Here is a 15,726-nt window from a genome sequence, read left to right on the forward strand (position 1 = left end):
CTACTATAGCCAGCTACTATGCTCGGCACTGGGAATACAGCAGTGAGCAAAAGTCATGGAGACATGGACAACCAATCTTCCCTTTATAGTTAAGTGCAGCCAGTGCTTCAAGTCATCACGGCAAACAGCAATAGATCAAATCTCTTATGTGGGTCAGGAAAGGCTTCCTGGAACCTGAAGGATGAGGAAAAGTTAATGGCCCAAGGTGGGGCTAGATATTTCATGTCAGATGTAACAAAAACAAAGGTAAGAAAGTAGGAACCCTTCAAAAGAGCTGATCAAAGTTCAGCAGAAAGAGGCCTGAGGATGCTGAAGAGTACTAAGCAGAAAGGGCCTTCTAACAGTCTGACCTCTCTCCAAAGAGCAATGGGGAGCCAGAGAAAGGTTTAAGAACAAGATTATAGCTGTACTATTTAGCCCAGTATAACTGGTTCCAAATAATTCCAGACTTCTTCCAAACATCAAACTTAATATAAATATCTGCTACCAGAGAGTATCTTCAAAATAAAGTACTTGAAAGCTATAAAGATAGCTCCAAAAGATAGGTGTATATCTTTCCAAGGTGAATGTTTTGAAGAAGACAACATTCATTTGAATGTATAAGTCCTGCTATGTCTATAAAATCAGTCAGGGCTCACCTTATATACAGAGTTTCTTGTTTGTATACATTTTGTAGGTGAGAAAATGTATACAACTATGGAAAGAAATGACAAAAGATCATCCTAAAAGGTAATCATACTGTGGGAAGTATTGGAGGTGCTCATGGGTACCATCCAATAAACACAAGTAAAATAGTCTATTTTCAGAAATTAGCAAACAGAGATGCAAAGGTACCCGAAAGAGAACTGAGCCCTCAGGCCAATACGACTGGCTTATAACCAGTTAAAATATAAGAAAGAAATGTATCGATAAAAAGGGGGCATTTAGTTAGCTGTGGAAGCACACACACAAAAAAGGAACTAAAAGTGTCTGCTATGTGTCAGACGCTTTTCTAAATGCCAGTGAAGAAAACAAGCAAAAATCCCTGCTCTCACAGAGCTTCCATTCTAGCACTGGCGATGCTCATTTCCAAAGGAGCAGGAGTCTTGAGCAACAGAATGCGAGTGTCTCTGTCCCACTGGTGAGGCCACCCCTGCTAGGAGATGTAGGCACTGGGCTACACCAGCCTGATGCTGTTATCTCTTTTATGAGCATAATTCCCCTAGTTCAGATTTCACACCCATCGTGCAACCTTTTGATTGTGCCATGCCTGCTATATAGACTGCTCACAAGAGAACTCATCTATCGTACAGACTATGCTCACTGGTCTCTGTAACAATTCCTCACTAAACGCTGATACAGGTCTCCTGCTTTGTAGGTATCAGTCTCCTGAGCTTCCATTTTAATGCTTCCCTAGAAGAAAACTCATCCTGTCAATAAAATTAGTTACCTGTTCCTGCATTGCTCAACACCAGACCACAGGCCAACTTAAATTGATTGCCAGTCTATGTGGCATCTTGGGAGACAGACTGACAATTTGGTTCTCTGGGACCCACCATGGCATGGTTCATCTTTACACCTGGAATCACAGGACTGGAGAAAGATTCTCAGGCCAGCCATAAAACCCTAAAACTCCAGTGACATACTAAGTGTCTGAGCAATCCAGAGAGAAAAAGGTGGGCTGCCTGGTAACTAAAGAGCATCTCCTCAATTAGATGTGATTTCTCTTTTTACATGTGCCTTATTTTATGTTTGTCTTATCTTCACTAGCAGACTTTAAGCTGTTTGAAAGTAGAGAATTTCATCTTCGTTATTTTATCATCCACACTAGTGGCTCATACAGTGAGTGACTTGTTCGTAATAATCAAATATCTGACATACTGGTGAATGAATGACTATTCAGCCAATTATAAATGACATTTTACACCTATAATCTGATCTACAGCATAAAGAAGACATAAACTTACTATTTTCTTGGACTCTGGCCACAAATCCCATTAAAGGTAACTGAGGAGTTACCTGTAGGATGGAGGGAGGAGGAGGAGCAAGAGATACTGCAAAAACAAAAAAGGTGTGGAGGATAAGGGGTAAGGGCAAGTCACATTAAAAGGAAAGGATAACACAATAAAACAAACATACATGGGGGGAGCCACTGTGCATCACCATTTTACAAGCAGTCTTAAGGCGCTCTTTTGAGGGATAAGTCATTAACACAAAAAACAAAGTGTTAGGGAAGTTTTAAAAGCTTACAACAGGAAGCATTTATCATATACCCATCTATTCTAAGATACAATGGCAAATTATCTTTTCATACAATCGCATGTCTTTTCAAAAAAAGGATTTCTTCAGATTACCATGAGTAGTTTGGTTTTCCAAATTTTACCTTGGAGGTTACAAGTTTAAATGTTCATCAATACAAGGGAAAAAAGACCATTACATGCCAGCATCCTAATTCCATACTTTTCATTACTTCATTAAACAGGAAAAATTAATTAGTAATTAAACAAATGTTTACTTACTTCCCATTAAGGGGCAAGCACTCTGCTAAGAGACCAATATCAAAACCATTCTCTGTGAGTCAGGTTTATATCTTTACCGTTTCTCACAGTCCCAATTCACACCACCTATTTCAGGGACATTTTCACCATGAATGACCCTACAGAAAAACGCTCGCCTCATTCAAATCATTCCTTTCCCCACAAAGCTGTCTTCCCCTCTTAAACACCTGGGAAGCATCTAGCCACTAGTGAGTCTTCAACAAACATTTAATATAGGTAAATATACACATAAGCCAGATACATGTCAAACAACTTCCGAAGATTAACTCTACAATTACGGTTTCCTTCAGAGTGGGTAAACAGTACGATGTGCATTTTCTTATAAAGAGAGAACACCTTTATGAGCTTCAAATCACAGGTAAGACTAATAAAACTAAAAAAGATAAATAAGACTCAATGCTCTCAAAAAAATCACATTCTAGTTGGGAATGGAAGGTAAAAGAATAGCCCCAACCCAACAATACTTGCAGCATTCCCTGCAGGTGGTGGTGGTGGAGGAGAGGCAGTGGTGATGACGTGTGTTACGGTGGTGAGGAAGGGGGCCAGGGTTTGGGCAGGGGTGAGGGCTACACAGAAATAACCTCTGAGCAGTACCTGAAGAACAGGAGTTTGACAAGCAGACAAGGGTTGAGAAAGACAAGCTGAGAACCAAATGAGGGGCAAAGGCTTTGAGGTATAAAGCAGCATGACCAGTTTACAAACCAAAAGTATTTCCATATGGCTGGCATAAGATGCCTGAGAGAAAAAGTGCAGAACTTTTTTTTTTTTACAGGTGGGTATGTAACAGGGAGAGATCTTAAATGGTAGGTGAAAGAGTGATAAGTGGAAACAGCTTGGGACTTCAAAGTCACCTAGTGGGTCTTCCCTGGCAGTTCAGGGGTTAAAGCTGAGCTTCTTCTGCAAAGTACAGGTTATCGGGGAACTAAGATCCCACATCCTAAGATCCCACATCCAAGGCGGTACTAGTGGTCAAGAACCCACCTGCCAATGCAGTAGAGATCCAGGTTCCATCCCTGGGTTGGGAAGATCCCCTGGAAAAGGAAATGGCAACCCACTCTGGTAAGTATTTTCGCCTGGAGAATCCCATGGACAGAGGAGCCTGGTGGGCTACAGTGCATGGGGTTGCAAAGAGTCAGACGTGACTGAGCAATTTAGTATGCTCAACACACAAGATCCCACATGCCTCGAGGTGCAGCCAAATAAATAAAGTCAGCTAACATCAGAAGCCTGATTTGCTACTTCCTTACTATTGGAGCAGCAAGCTATTTAACTTTTTCAAATTTAAACCATAAATATGAAATGAAAGATATAATGCAACCTACTTTACAGTGTAACTGCAAAGATTAAAAAGGAAAAAAAAATGTATATAGGAAGTCTAACTTAGGGCCTGGCACACAAAAATCAAAGCAACAGAAGCAGAGAGAAAAAGAGAGAAATTAGTAACAGTGTGGACAAAAAGAGTATTTGGTAACTAAGGATTTAGGTACCACATGAAGGAAACAGCTGAAGATATTCTTAGAATTTTTTTTCCTTCCTAACTATGAAGGTAGAGGTGCCATTAACCACATTAATGTTGGTGAGTAGTACATGGAATGAAATAGGCTCGAAGTACAGGGAACGGCAAGTCAGGAAGAAATAACGGCATGATAAATAAGATGTGTGAAAGTAACTTAAGCATAAACATGGGAGGCCGCTGGAAAGCCTGGGGTGAGTTTGTAGCAACAACAAGAGGCCCAAAGGTGGTAGCTAGGAGCGATAACAGCTAAGCTGTGGGCAACTGCAGGGAAAACATGCACACACATCGTGCGGACAAGAGTTAACCAGGTGATTCTGAAGAAGAGCCCAGGTTGAAGGGACAGAGTCACCTAACCCTAGAAATTGGTGACTTTCTTTAAAAGATACCTTTTGGATATGTTTTTATACTTCTTGGCTGCAAACCCTTAAGTCGTGTGTCTGTCTCCCACTCTTAGAGGCCTAGAACAACTGCTGATATGTTCACAATACTGTTTCCAAACTTGGGGTAAGAAGACACAATGACCAGAGAAGGCAGCAGAGAGAAAGCAGGTAAAACTGAAAAACAGCAGCAGAGAACGGCTGCACGAGAGAAAGCGCACATGTTCATTTCAAACAAGATGGAATTCTCCTCTGGCCTGTGAGCACCAGTCCCACCCCACCAGTGACGGAAAAGTAGGAAATTTCCCACTTCAGTCTTTACCATTAAAAAAAAAGAAAAGAGAAAACAACCTAGTATTGAGCTAAAAAAGAACGATTAGGCACCTAACTTAGAACAGATTTTTTGTATGTAAATTAAGCGCTTTTTTTTTTTTTTTTTTTATGAATGTTTTTTTTTCTTTTCTAGTTCTGAAAGTGAAAACCTGAAACTACCGTGGTCTTTTTAGGGACGTCCACCAATGGCAGCCCAGGTAAAAACTGGTCCCAGATCTTCCTTAAATGGAATTACTTTATAACAAAACAAGTTAGGTTTTTTCAAAGCCAGTCCAAGGCATGTTAAAAAAATTCAGTTTCAAGTGGAGCTTACAAATGTTGCCCCAAATTCTATCTTTGCCCAAGGCAAACATTTTACATGATGATCCAAATTAATTTAGTTACCATAGCATTTTCTTTCTGGTCAGCAAGATTTCATCAGAAAACCTGTGAACCAGAAGATCCTACTTTAGACTAGATTTATCTTCCTTAAAGTTGAATTGAAAATGAACTATTTTAGGTGAATTTAAGCAGGATTTTGATGTGAACAACTTTTTACAATATTCAGTTCTAGTCCAAGTAGCTCAGGAACAGGCAAGAGCAAAAAGCAACTATGAATTTGTTTCCATTCTCTCTGGTTGATTCCTCATACGACAACCCTTTCCCTATAATCACCAAAAGATCTCCACATTTAAGATTCAGTAATATTATGTTCACATTACACAACAATGAAGTTAACGTGAAGAGAAAGGCTCAAGAAGACACTGGAGTTTATAGAGAGATCTTATGTAGAACAGCTATAAAACCTATAGCTTATGTGCACTCAGCAACATGTAGATATAAAAGGTAAAGTAAACCAAACTTAGAGGATGAGCCTGTGCTGATGAAATATACAGAACTCCTAAGCATGACCTTCCTGATTATTCACAAAATCATGGAACACTCTTAGTGTGTTAAAAGGTAAAAAGAGTTTTGAAGAAAAATTAGACTATTACATTGCTTTGTGTGTGTGTGTGTGTGTTTTACAGCTTTCTAAATACTCTAAGAAAATTAGACAAAATAACCACTCTAAATACTATTTCTGAAACCATTAAAGATATCATCTTTAGAGGTCATCCATTTGATAGTCCATTCAAGTTTAGTTGCTAATATTTTACATTCCAGCGATGGAATTCACGTAATCATTTTAAAAGGGAAATATTTTCTAAACATGGATAGGAGTATTACTTAAGAGAATTTAAAAGTGAACCTAACTAATCATACTCAGTAAGAAGAGCTTTTTTGATGGAAAAGAATATGGTTGTCAAATAATTATCACTCCTGTAGTCTCAGAAGAGTTAAATGAATTCTGTCATTTTTGTTATTCCTTTTCAAATGAAAAAACAATATTATGCCAAGAAAAAACAGCAAATTAATCCACATAATTTAAAAACACAGTGTGTATTTTTAATGATGAAAAGGGTCTATTTGGTTTACTGATTCGTCTAATAATATACTTACATTTTTCAGTTTTTTCCTTGCTTTTTTGTTCTCCCTAGAGTAAGCATTCACTTAGAAGGCAATGGCACCCCACTCCAGTACTCTCGCCTGGAAAATCCCATGGATGGAGGAGCCTGGTAGGCTGCAGTCCATGGGGTTGCTACGAGTTGGACACGAGGACACGACAGAGGGGCTTCACTTTCACTTTTCACTTTCATGCACTGGATTAGGAAATGGCAACCCACTCCAGTGTTCTTGCCTGGAGAATCCCAGGGACGGGGGAGCTTGGTGGGCTGCCGTCTATGGGGTCGCACAGAGTCAGACACAACTGAAGTGACTTAGCAGCAGCAGCAACAGACACTAAAGACTGCCAAAAAATGAGGATTCAAAAACAGCTTCTGGATACGGCTCTTTATTTATACTTTCCTAATCCCTCTTCCTACATCTGTATTCTTCTGGAGATTTATAGTAATGCTATAAGTTAATTATCATTTAGAGAATATGTGTTATGGCTTTTCTTTTACAATATCACCAACCCAACATTGCTTTCTCAATGTTTCTTTTTAGTTATTTATAATAATATTCAGGGAAGCCTGACATCTTCCCTGTATAAAACACCATACTCATTCAGAAATTCCTTTCTCACATAATTATACCCAGTCACTTTGCTTGGAGCCAACATTCCACTTTATGGATTAGATTTTTTTTTAGTCTTTGTTATAATAGGAATGGTAAAATTTAAGATATCTTTTACCAAAGCCCTTAGTACTTAAAACACCACATTACTGATTTCCTATTGTTAAGGACTGAATATATCCCCCCAAAAATTCACATGAAATCCTAACCTCCAATGTGACCATATTAGGATGTGGGACTTTGGGGAGGTGTTCCACACAGTGGGATATACTCAGTCACAAGAGGGAACAGAATGTTGCCATTTGCAGCAACATGGACAGACGTAGAGGGCATTCTACTAAAGGGAAATAAGTCAGAGAGAGAGAGACAGATACTGTGTGACACCACCTTCATGTGGGGTCTAAAAAATACAACACACTAGTGAACACAGCAGGAAAGCAGCTGAGTCACAGATACAGAGAACAAACCAGTGGCCATCATCAGGGGGTACAATACGGGGACTGGGGAGTGGGAGGTATAAACTACTGGGTGAAAGACAGGCTCAAAAAGTATATTTAAAAAAATTGTTAAAAGGCATTGCCAAAACAAACAAACAAAAACAAATGCCCCCCACCCCCCGAGAGTTCTCTTTCTGCCATGTAAGGGTACAAGAGGTTCCCAGGGGCTCAGGGGTAAAGAGCCTGCCTCCCAGTTCAGGAGACATGGATCAGGAAGACCCCCTGGGGAAGGAAACGGTAACCCACTCCAGTATTCTTGCCTGGAAAATCCCATGGATAGAGGAGCTTGGCAGGCTATGGGCCATGGGGCTGCAAAAGAGTCAACCATGACTTTGCAACTAAACAACAAGGATAGAAGACAGCAGCCTAAAACCTGAAGAGGGTTCTCACCAGAACTCAACTGTGTTGGCACACTGATCTCTGGCTTCCAGCCTCAGAACTGTAAGCAATAAATCTCTACTGTTTATAAGCTACCCAGCCGATGGTACTTTGTTATAGTGGCCCAAACTAAGGCACTTACCAAAGTAGGTTAACGTGTACAGATGTACAAGTACAAATATACATGCATATTCTTCTTTACCACTGAAGTGCTTCATATTTATATTGAAGGCAAAAACTGTTAAAACTTGTGATTAACCCTAGTTGTTTCAATGCCTCTCTTGATGATGACAAGATGAATGATAAACTAATATTCTTGTTTCTCTGGTTGGATTAGATTAACAAACAATAAGAACCACATAGGATTCAGTTCTGTCCTGATTCAAGTGCTCCTTTCATTAACTTGTTTCTGAAATAATCCCATTAGAAAACAATCACTGTGCTTCCAGAACTTGGCACTGCCTATCAGATGCTCCATGTTTTCATCCCTATGTTATGACGCCATTTCAAACTCAACCCAAATATAGGAGCAGTGCTGTTAGACGTAATGTCGCACAGAAAACCTCACTGAGTTTACACTCACGTGAATCCTGCCTGTCAGCTCACTTCCTCAGAGGCACAAAGCCAGGTCAAGCCTCCAGCTGCAAAAAATATGCTCATAAAACACAAACCTGGGATCATTTTGTTAAATCAGGTAATTAGTTACTTGAGAAAACACAACAAATTTTCTCATTCCAAATGCAAAAAACAAGGACCATTTTAAGACAAGTGGGAATAATATGAGACTTACATAATCATCTGAAGCAGACAAAATGAAAGTCTATCTGACAGCCTTAGAATACTGGCTTACAAAGCATTAAGTCTTGCAAAAAGAGGGTTTCAAAGAACATGATTTAATTAAAAACTTTTTTAGTTAAAAAAAAAGGACTTGATTATTCAACTAACAAAGCTGTAGTCATTCTCTTTAAACAAATACCAAACCTCTGGAGAAGAAAGACAGAACTTAATCAAGAGAAGTACATAAAAACTAACTAAATTGCTTCACACATTATGCTGAAGGCTCAAAAATCCAATTCACTTTATACTTCTCATGAGTGTGAAAAATGCTTTAACACTCATTCCTTAGAGTCGGTTATTTTCTACTTTAACATATACTTTCAAAATATGTGCAAAATCAGATTTACAGAGAAGTGTTAAAATACATATTTAAAATACATTTAAATACATACTTAAATAAGCTTCAAAGAAATTCTACCAAGAGGGTTCTCACAGGACCAGTATATTAGTATGTACATGTACATAGCATGAAATACCCCTATATATACTTTCTGAATATCATGTATACTTGGTCCCAAGCTATAATAATGAAGCATCTCCCAGTTCCATTATGGAATCGGCCCATTTTGGATTGACACTATTCTTTTAAAACTCTATGTAAGGATAAAGAAGGGCATAAAGGCCATAAGCAATAACTGTCTAGACTTCCAAAAGGGTCAGGGAGAGAGCTTATCTTTAAGAAGAACTATGAAACAGGCCATATCTAACCAATTACAATTTAAAAATGAAATATGCATTTAGGTACAAAATAGCATCTGTACAAATATGGGTTTGGAACACGATTTAAAAGTAGACCCTAAGAAGACAGGCGTATCTGACAAAACGAAGCTCAAAATGAGTTAAAAAGAATGGCACACTCAAAATCATTAAGTGTGATCAAAGACAGCAGTAAGAGATATATACCTGTATCACCAGAGCGCTTTGCTATACACCTGAAACCAACCTGACACTGTAAATCAACTACACTTCAAGAAAACAAGATTTTAAAAAAACAGAATGACCCAAAGGGTTTTAAATTAATTAAATTTTAATTATAGGTTTTAATTTGGTCAAACACTTGGAAAAGAGCAACTACTTTTATTTAAGACTCATTAAAGACAGCCCCCGACCCTGCAGCAGGCTGCCACCAACCCACACCTCCGCTGGAGACTCCTGGACACTCACAGTGCTGTATAGTTGGAGAAGTCTTGAGACTACTGGAAGAATAAAACTGAAATCCAGAGGCAGGAGACTTAAGCCCAAAATCTGAGAACACCAGAAAACTCCTGACTACACGGAACATTAAGTAATAAGAGACCATCCAAAAGCCTCCATACCTACACTGAAACCAACCACCACCCAAGAGCCAATGGGCCTGATAATCTATGTGAGCCTACTTCTGCTGACTCCAGAAATCCTGAGTCTGCCGTTTGATCCTCAAGACAATGCCTTCCTGTCCTGGGCTCACTTCTATGCTGCATTCCACAATCGTCTAACTGCTGGATCTGTGGACCACTCCCTTCATCCGTGAAAGGCGTCCCATGGTGGACATCTCCACTTCAAGGAAAGGACTTTCTCCAAGTCTGCAAATACCTTCAACAATCGCATGTGATGCCTCTTCTTAAACTGATGACATCTAACAACCTTAAGATGGACTGATGTAACTATGGACATAATGTGACTTTTCATTTTGGTTTAATGACTATTTTGCCTTACATCTGTAACTGTATAATGGGGTTTTCTAACCGTCTAAAAGCTTTTAATTTACAAATAGTTGTCCGAGCTCTTATGAGTGCCACAGCCTCCTCCAACTATTACTTGGAGCCCCTGGATCAGACATCCTCACTATGAGGATTAGGAGAATATGCTGCCTCACCAATTTAGGGACGACGCCCCTTGTCAGCTCGGAAGCAGTTATGGAATGAGAACGATGCCCCTTTTCCCTAGGCAATATAATTCTCCTAAAAGAAAAGGGTGGAATGAGAGTCATTTCCTAGGCAAGTTGATCAGAAGTCTAGGGGTCCCCAAGGAGAGAGAGGTCTAGGATATTCAAGGAGGAAGAAAGGACAAACTTATTTACTTTTTTTCCTCTACATCCCTTAGGATTATATAACAGTAATGTATCCTGCCTGAGGACAGTCTTTGGATTAAACCCTCTGGCTAATTCTGTTATCTTAAAACATAAATTATGGGAGTAGGTCTGGTCTTTACAAGGATGTATCCTGCCTGAGGACAATCTTTGGATTAAACCTTCTGGCCAACTCTGTTATCTTAAAATGTAAATTATGGGAGTAGGTCTGGCGAGGTCTTTACAAGCTCCAGACATTCTTTGGATTCATTGGAGAGTATATAACTCCATTGCTAACACTAGCAAGGGGGTACTCTTTTGCCCCCTTCTGATGCCTATGTCAGAAGCTTTCTCTATCTCCTTTATACTTTAATAAAACTTTATTACACACACACAAAAAAAGACTTATTAAAAATGCACATGCTTGTTTCTCAAAATAATCTAATGTAAAATTTTTTTAAAAAACATGTCTATTTAAGTGTCACTTGTGTCTCTTTGTGACCCTGTGGACTGTAGACTGCCAAGCTCCTCTGTGCACTCATTAGACTATAAATGTGGCATTTAATTTACAAGAGGGACCCAAAACAATGAGAGGATCTGAATAACAAGGGATTCATTCCACATTCAACAAGTAGTTACCAAGCACTATTCCCAGGATGAAACAGATGAAAAACTGTTTACAGCTTTTTACATTACAATGTGGGCACCCTCCTTCCCACCCTCCTACCGTTGGGAGGGTAAAAGAAAGATTTTTTTTTAATCTTAAAGTAGGATTAGTTAAGTTAGTTAAGTCGCTCAGTCGTGTCCAACTCTTTGGACTGTAGCCCACCAGGTTTCTCTGTCCATGGAATTCTCCAGGCAAAAATACTGGAATGGGTTGCCATCTCCTTCTCCAGGGGACCTTCCCGACCCAGGGATCGAACCCAGGTCTCCCGCATTGCAGGCAGATGCTTTAATCTCTGAACCACCAGGAAATAACAGGAAACTTAAGAGTCAGATGACCTAAATTCAAATCCTAACTTGACTACTATCTTAGTTTGTTTCCTCACTTGTAAAATACAGATAAAAATGATCACATGATTATAAGAATCAAATGAGGTAAAAAACAAAAAAGTATTCTTTAACCTCCATTTATGTAACAGGAAGATCAAATTTGTTCTGCAAGACTCCAAAGGATATAACAAGGTTTCACCAAAACGCAGACAGATTTTAGCTCCATACAATGCAGGGCTTATCCAAAATGGAATAATTACTAGAGGTGATCACACATGGGCTTACTGGTCTCTTGGCAAAAATCCAGAAAAACACACCAAGTTCATATAACATGTCCACAGCAGTCACAGAGAATAATATTTGCTCTTACCCTCTCTGGCGAAGAAGCAAAACAAATGAGTGTTAAGTATTAAATATGTGCTATTTTAGTTCTGTACGCATGATGCAACTGGAAGATGACTGTTACACCTGGATCAATCTGTTCAAGGTGCAGTTGTTCCATCAGAGGTTCGGTAGCAGAACTGAAGAAGACAGTGTAACTGCCCACCACAAAGCAGTTTCAAAAATATTTCCCTTTTCCTTTGCTACTTATAAACCCTGTTCATGTATGCTCAAATTTCATTAATTGCTATTCATACAGCAAGGATATCTGACTAAATAAGAAGGAAACACTGTTCACCACAGTATTAATTTAAAAAACAAATAATCACTAGCACATTCAAAAACATTCTATTGAGAAAAATTAAGTTTTATAACTCTATATGGAAACCATATCTTGATTTTTCAAAAGAACTGGTAGATACAGTATCGGCAACCTGTATTCATTCTTCCACTCATTCAACAAATAACATTAATCATCTACTATATACCAGTCATTTGCAATTAAAGATTTTTTCTCGGTAATTGAAGATTTTTAAATTAGATACATTCCATAGGCTGCAAAAGAAAGTCTAACCTGGGTTCTGGCTATAAAATGGTCCTCCGTTCATCTGAGTCTGAAGGCTTGTTTGTGAAGTGATGGAAGGAGGGCGTCTATAGGGCAAGGAGCCCCCTATGGTTGGGGGAGTGTGTCGAGCGGCAGGTCTATTCATGCTGTAGAACTGAACAGGATGACCTGGAAAAGAGACAGAACACACATTTGTCATTAAAATTATCTCAGACAATAAAACACTTTAGGTACAATGCCTGAATCTCACCAAGATTATTAAAAAATAAAAATATTTAGTTAACTGCCATCTGACAAATATTAATGCAAACTGACAGTTAATGTTCAGTTGACAGTCTATCAAAGTGCAGAAACAGGAAAGTAGGTAAATAAAATTATGGTTAGGTTTGGAAAAGCTATATCTAAATACATTACTAATCAATATTATGAGTTTATTAAATTAGTAGTTTGACAGGGTTTCACAATCATCACAATTAAAATTTATGGCTCGCTTCCTCTGCAAACACCAGCAATTAAACACCAGAAACTAAGCTTAACAAGGTAAGAATAACATTTAGGAAAGCAAAAGAAAAAATGTTTGACACACAGTCTTATTCCAAAATAATAATAATAGTAAATTTAAAGTAGAAAACCAATTTGTTTAAAGGAAATCATAAAATATTTCAGCAAAAGGTCAAGTGACATAATTCTGAATCACATTTTTCAATCAAAAATATCCTTCTCTAAAATTAGAGTTTAGAAAATTTAGTTATCAAAAAAAGCTAAGATACAAAATGTGTATCAAAATATATCTAATTTTAGTATCATCCTGGAACTTGTTCATATGTATCAGCAATTTCACTACATTTTGCTCAGAGTACTTCAACAACTATTGCAAACAGAAGACACTCTTTCCTAATCCATCCAATCGCCTAATGCAATCAAGTTCTTAAATTTTATCTTGATTCCGCTCCAACTTAAAATCATTAGCTAAGGGCCTACTGCACAGACAGATCAAGTCCTGGAGCACCCATGAGGGAGCAGGGCAAGAGAAGAGAAGAAGGGAGGGGAGGGGAGAGAAGAGCAAGGGGAGAGGAGGAAGCAAGAGAAAGGTGAGGGGATCAAAGGCGGAGGGAGGGGAAAGGAAAGAAGAAGAGATGAGGGAGGAAGGGAGGGGAAGAGGCGATAAGAGAAAAATCCGACAATTCATCTTTTCCATGACTGTCAAATGGTTTTACATGCCTAAAACTGATCTACAGGAGCTATAAGATTGATCAAACTTGGATTCATATGGATACTCATATAAAGAATGTTATAAAAGCACTCAAGAGCTGCTACAGGATTTACTCTTCGTATATATGACAGTATCAAAACCTAAAACGCAATTCTGTTGTATAAAAATCTTGAGTAGTTGAGCTTAAACATAATCCACTGTCAAGTTTACATAGCCATGGTAAAAATGTAAAAGCATGTAAACTAATAAACAATTACAAGAAGGTATATTCTGTCATTTGAATCACCAGATACACATTACTGGCATTTTAGGAATCAATCTGTAACATCCTAATACAAACCTAGAATCACTGAGTTAAAAACTCTGAAAACACCATTATGAATTTCTTATAGTTAGATCCAACCTAAAATCTCCCATGTTATAAGCCCTCAGTGATCCAAAGACATTACAATAGATGCCCATTAACAAGGGCATTTATTCTACTTTGAGTTGAAAAACAAAACTATAGTTCAATTACCACAGCCCTAACTATAAAAACGTAAGACTAAAAACGTCTAGAAGAAAATAAGACAAAGATCTTTTTGACCTTACGTAAAGAGTCTGTAAACACAACATCAAAGGTACAACACACAAAAGGAAAAAGAAGCAGTGAACTGGGGACCGGATCAGAATAAAGAGCTGCTCCTTAAGAGAGACCACTAAGAGAATGAAAAGGCAAGTCACAAAATGGAAGAAAACATTTGCGAACCACAAAATTAATCAGACATATTCAGAATATATAAGAATTCAGTGAGAAAACAAACAAACCAATTAAAAAGGTGTGGGCGGGAAGCAAAAACATGTGAACAGACATTTCACCAAAGAAGATAAACAGATGGCAAATGAGCACATGAAAAGATGTTCTACATCATCATTCACTGTTGAAATGTCAATCAAAACCACACGAGAAACTATTATACACCTATTAGGATGGCTGAATTAAAAAAAAAAAAGACATATATATACACATATGTATATATATATGTAATGACAATTACACAGCCCTCCAGGCTCGTCTGTCCATGGAATTCTCCAGGCCAGAGTACTGGAGTAAGTAGCCATTCCCTTCTCCAGGGGACCTTCCCGACCCAGGGACTGAACCCAGAGCTCCTGCACTGCGGGCAGATTCTTCACTATCTGGGCCACCAGGGAGGCCGTTATGGCAGCACCCTGCACTAACAAGTGTGCAGAGTGACTGGAAGTCTTACACACTGCTGGTGGGCGTGCAAAACTATACACTTTGGAAAACAGCTATCCAATTTTTTATAAAGTTAAGCTTTCATTTACCATACAACCCAGTAATCCTAATCCCTAAGTTATTTACCCAAATGAAATGAAAGCCTGTGCTCACACACAAGTCTGTGTCCGAATATACTTGGCAGTTTTATTCATAATCACCCAAAACTGTAAATAATCCAAATGTCCCTCAATTGGGAAAATGGTAAACAAACTGGTAAATCCATTCAATAGAACACTACTCAGTAATAAAAAAGGAACAAAATAACAAAACATATAATAATGGATAAATCTCAAATGCACTGTGCCAAAAAGCCAGACTCAAAAGATTACATTACATATGCTTCCATTTGTGATATTACTACACAGGCAAAACTTTAGAGGGGAAAAAAAAAAAACAGATACAGAGCTTGCCAGCGGCAAAGAGTGAAATGAGTAAAACGGAAGGACTGAGTGCAGAGGGGGCATGGAGAAATCTGGGGACGACAGGGCTGTCATGCACCTTCACTGTAGCTGTGGTTGTATCACTGTGTGCATCTGTCAAAACTCAAAGAAGTCACTAGAAAGGGTGAGTTTTACTGTATATAAGTTGTACCTTAATAAAAAAAAAAGTATCTGGAAATTCAAAAACAGTAAAGAGATTATATAAATTGTTATTAAGGCATTAATTATGCTTTTTGTTT

General features: G+C 38.4%; 1 protein-coding gene across 7 annotated transcripts in view; it reads right to left on the minus strand.

Annotated features, from left to right (window-relative positions):
- The window catches only part of ABI2 (abl interactor 2), a 104,380-nt gene that overhangs the window by 14,138 nt on the left and 74,516 nt on the right, over positions 1–15,726 (minus strand). For 4 of the 7 annotated variants that reach the window (XM_061148962.1, XM_061148959.1, XM_061148961.1 and 1 more), the window contains 2 exons: positions 12,565–12,723; positions 1,947–2,033 (listed from right to left, as the gene is read on the minus strand). In XM_061148962.1, coding sequence (XP_061004945.1) covers positions 1,947–2,033; positions 12,565–12,723 — 246 coding nt within the window. The remainder of the gene's footprint in view (positions 1–1,946; positions 2,034–12,564; positions 12,724–15,726) is intronic. The other 3 variants (XM_061148964.1, XM_061148960.1, XM_061148958.1) reach the window with 1 other exon arrangement.

This window comes from Dama dama, chromosome 8 (assembly GCF_033118175.1).
Source record: "Dama dama isolate Ldn47 chromosome 8, ASM3311817v1, whole genome shotgun sequence".
In the NCBI taxonomy this organism is placed as follows: Eukaryota; Metazoa; Chordata; class Mammalia; order Artiodactyla; family Cervidae; genus Dama; species Dama dama.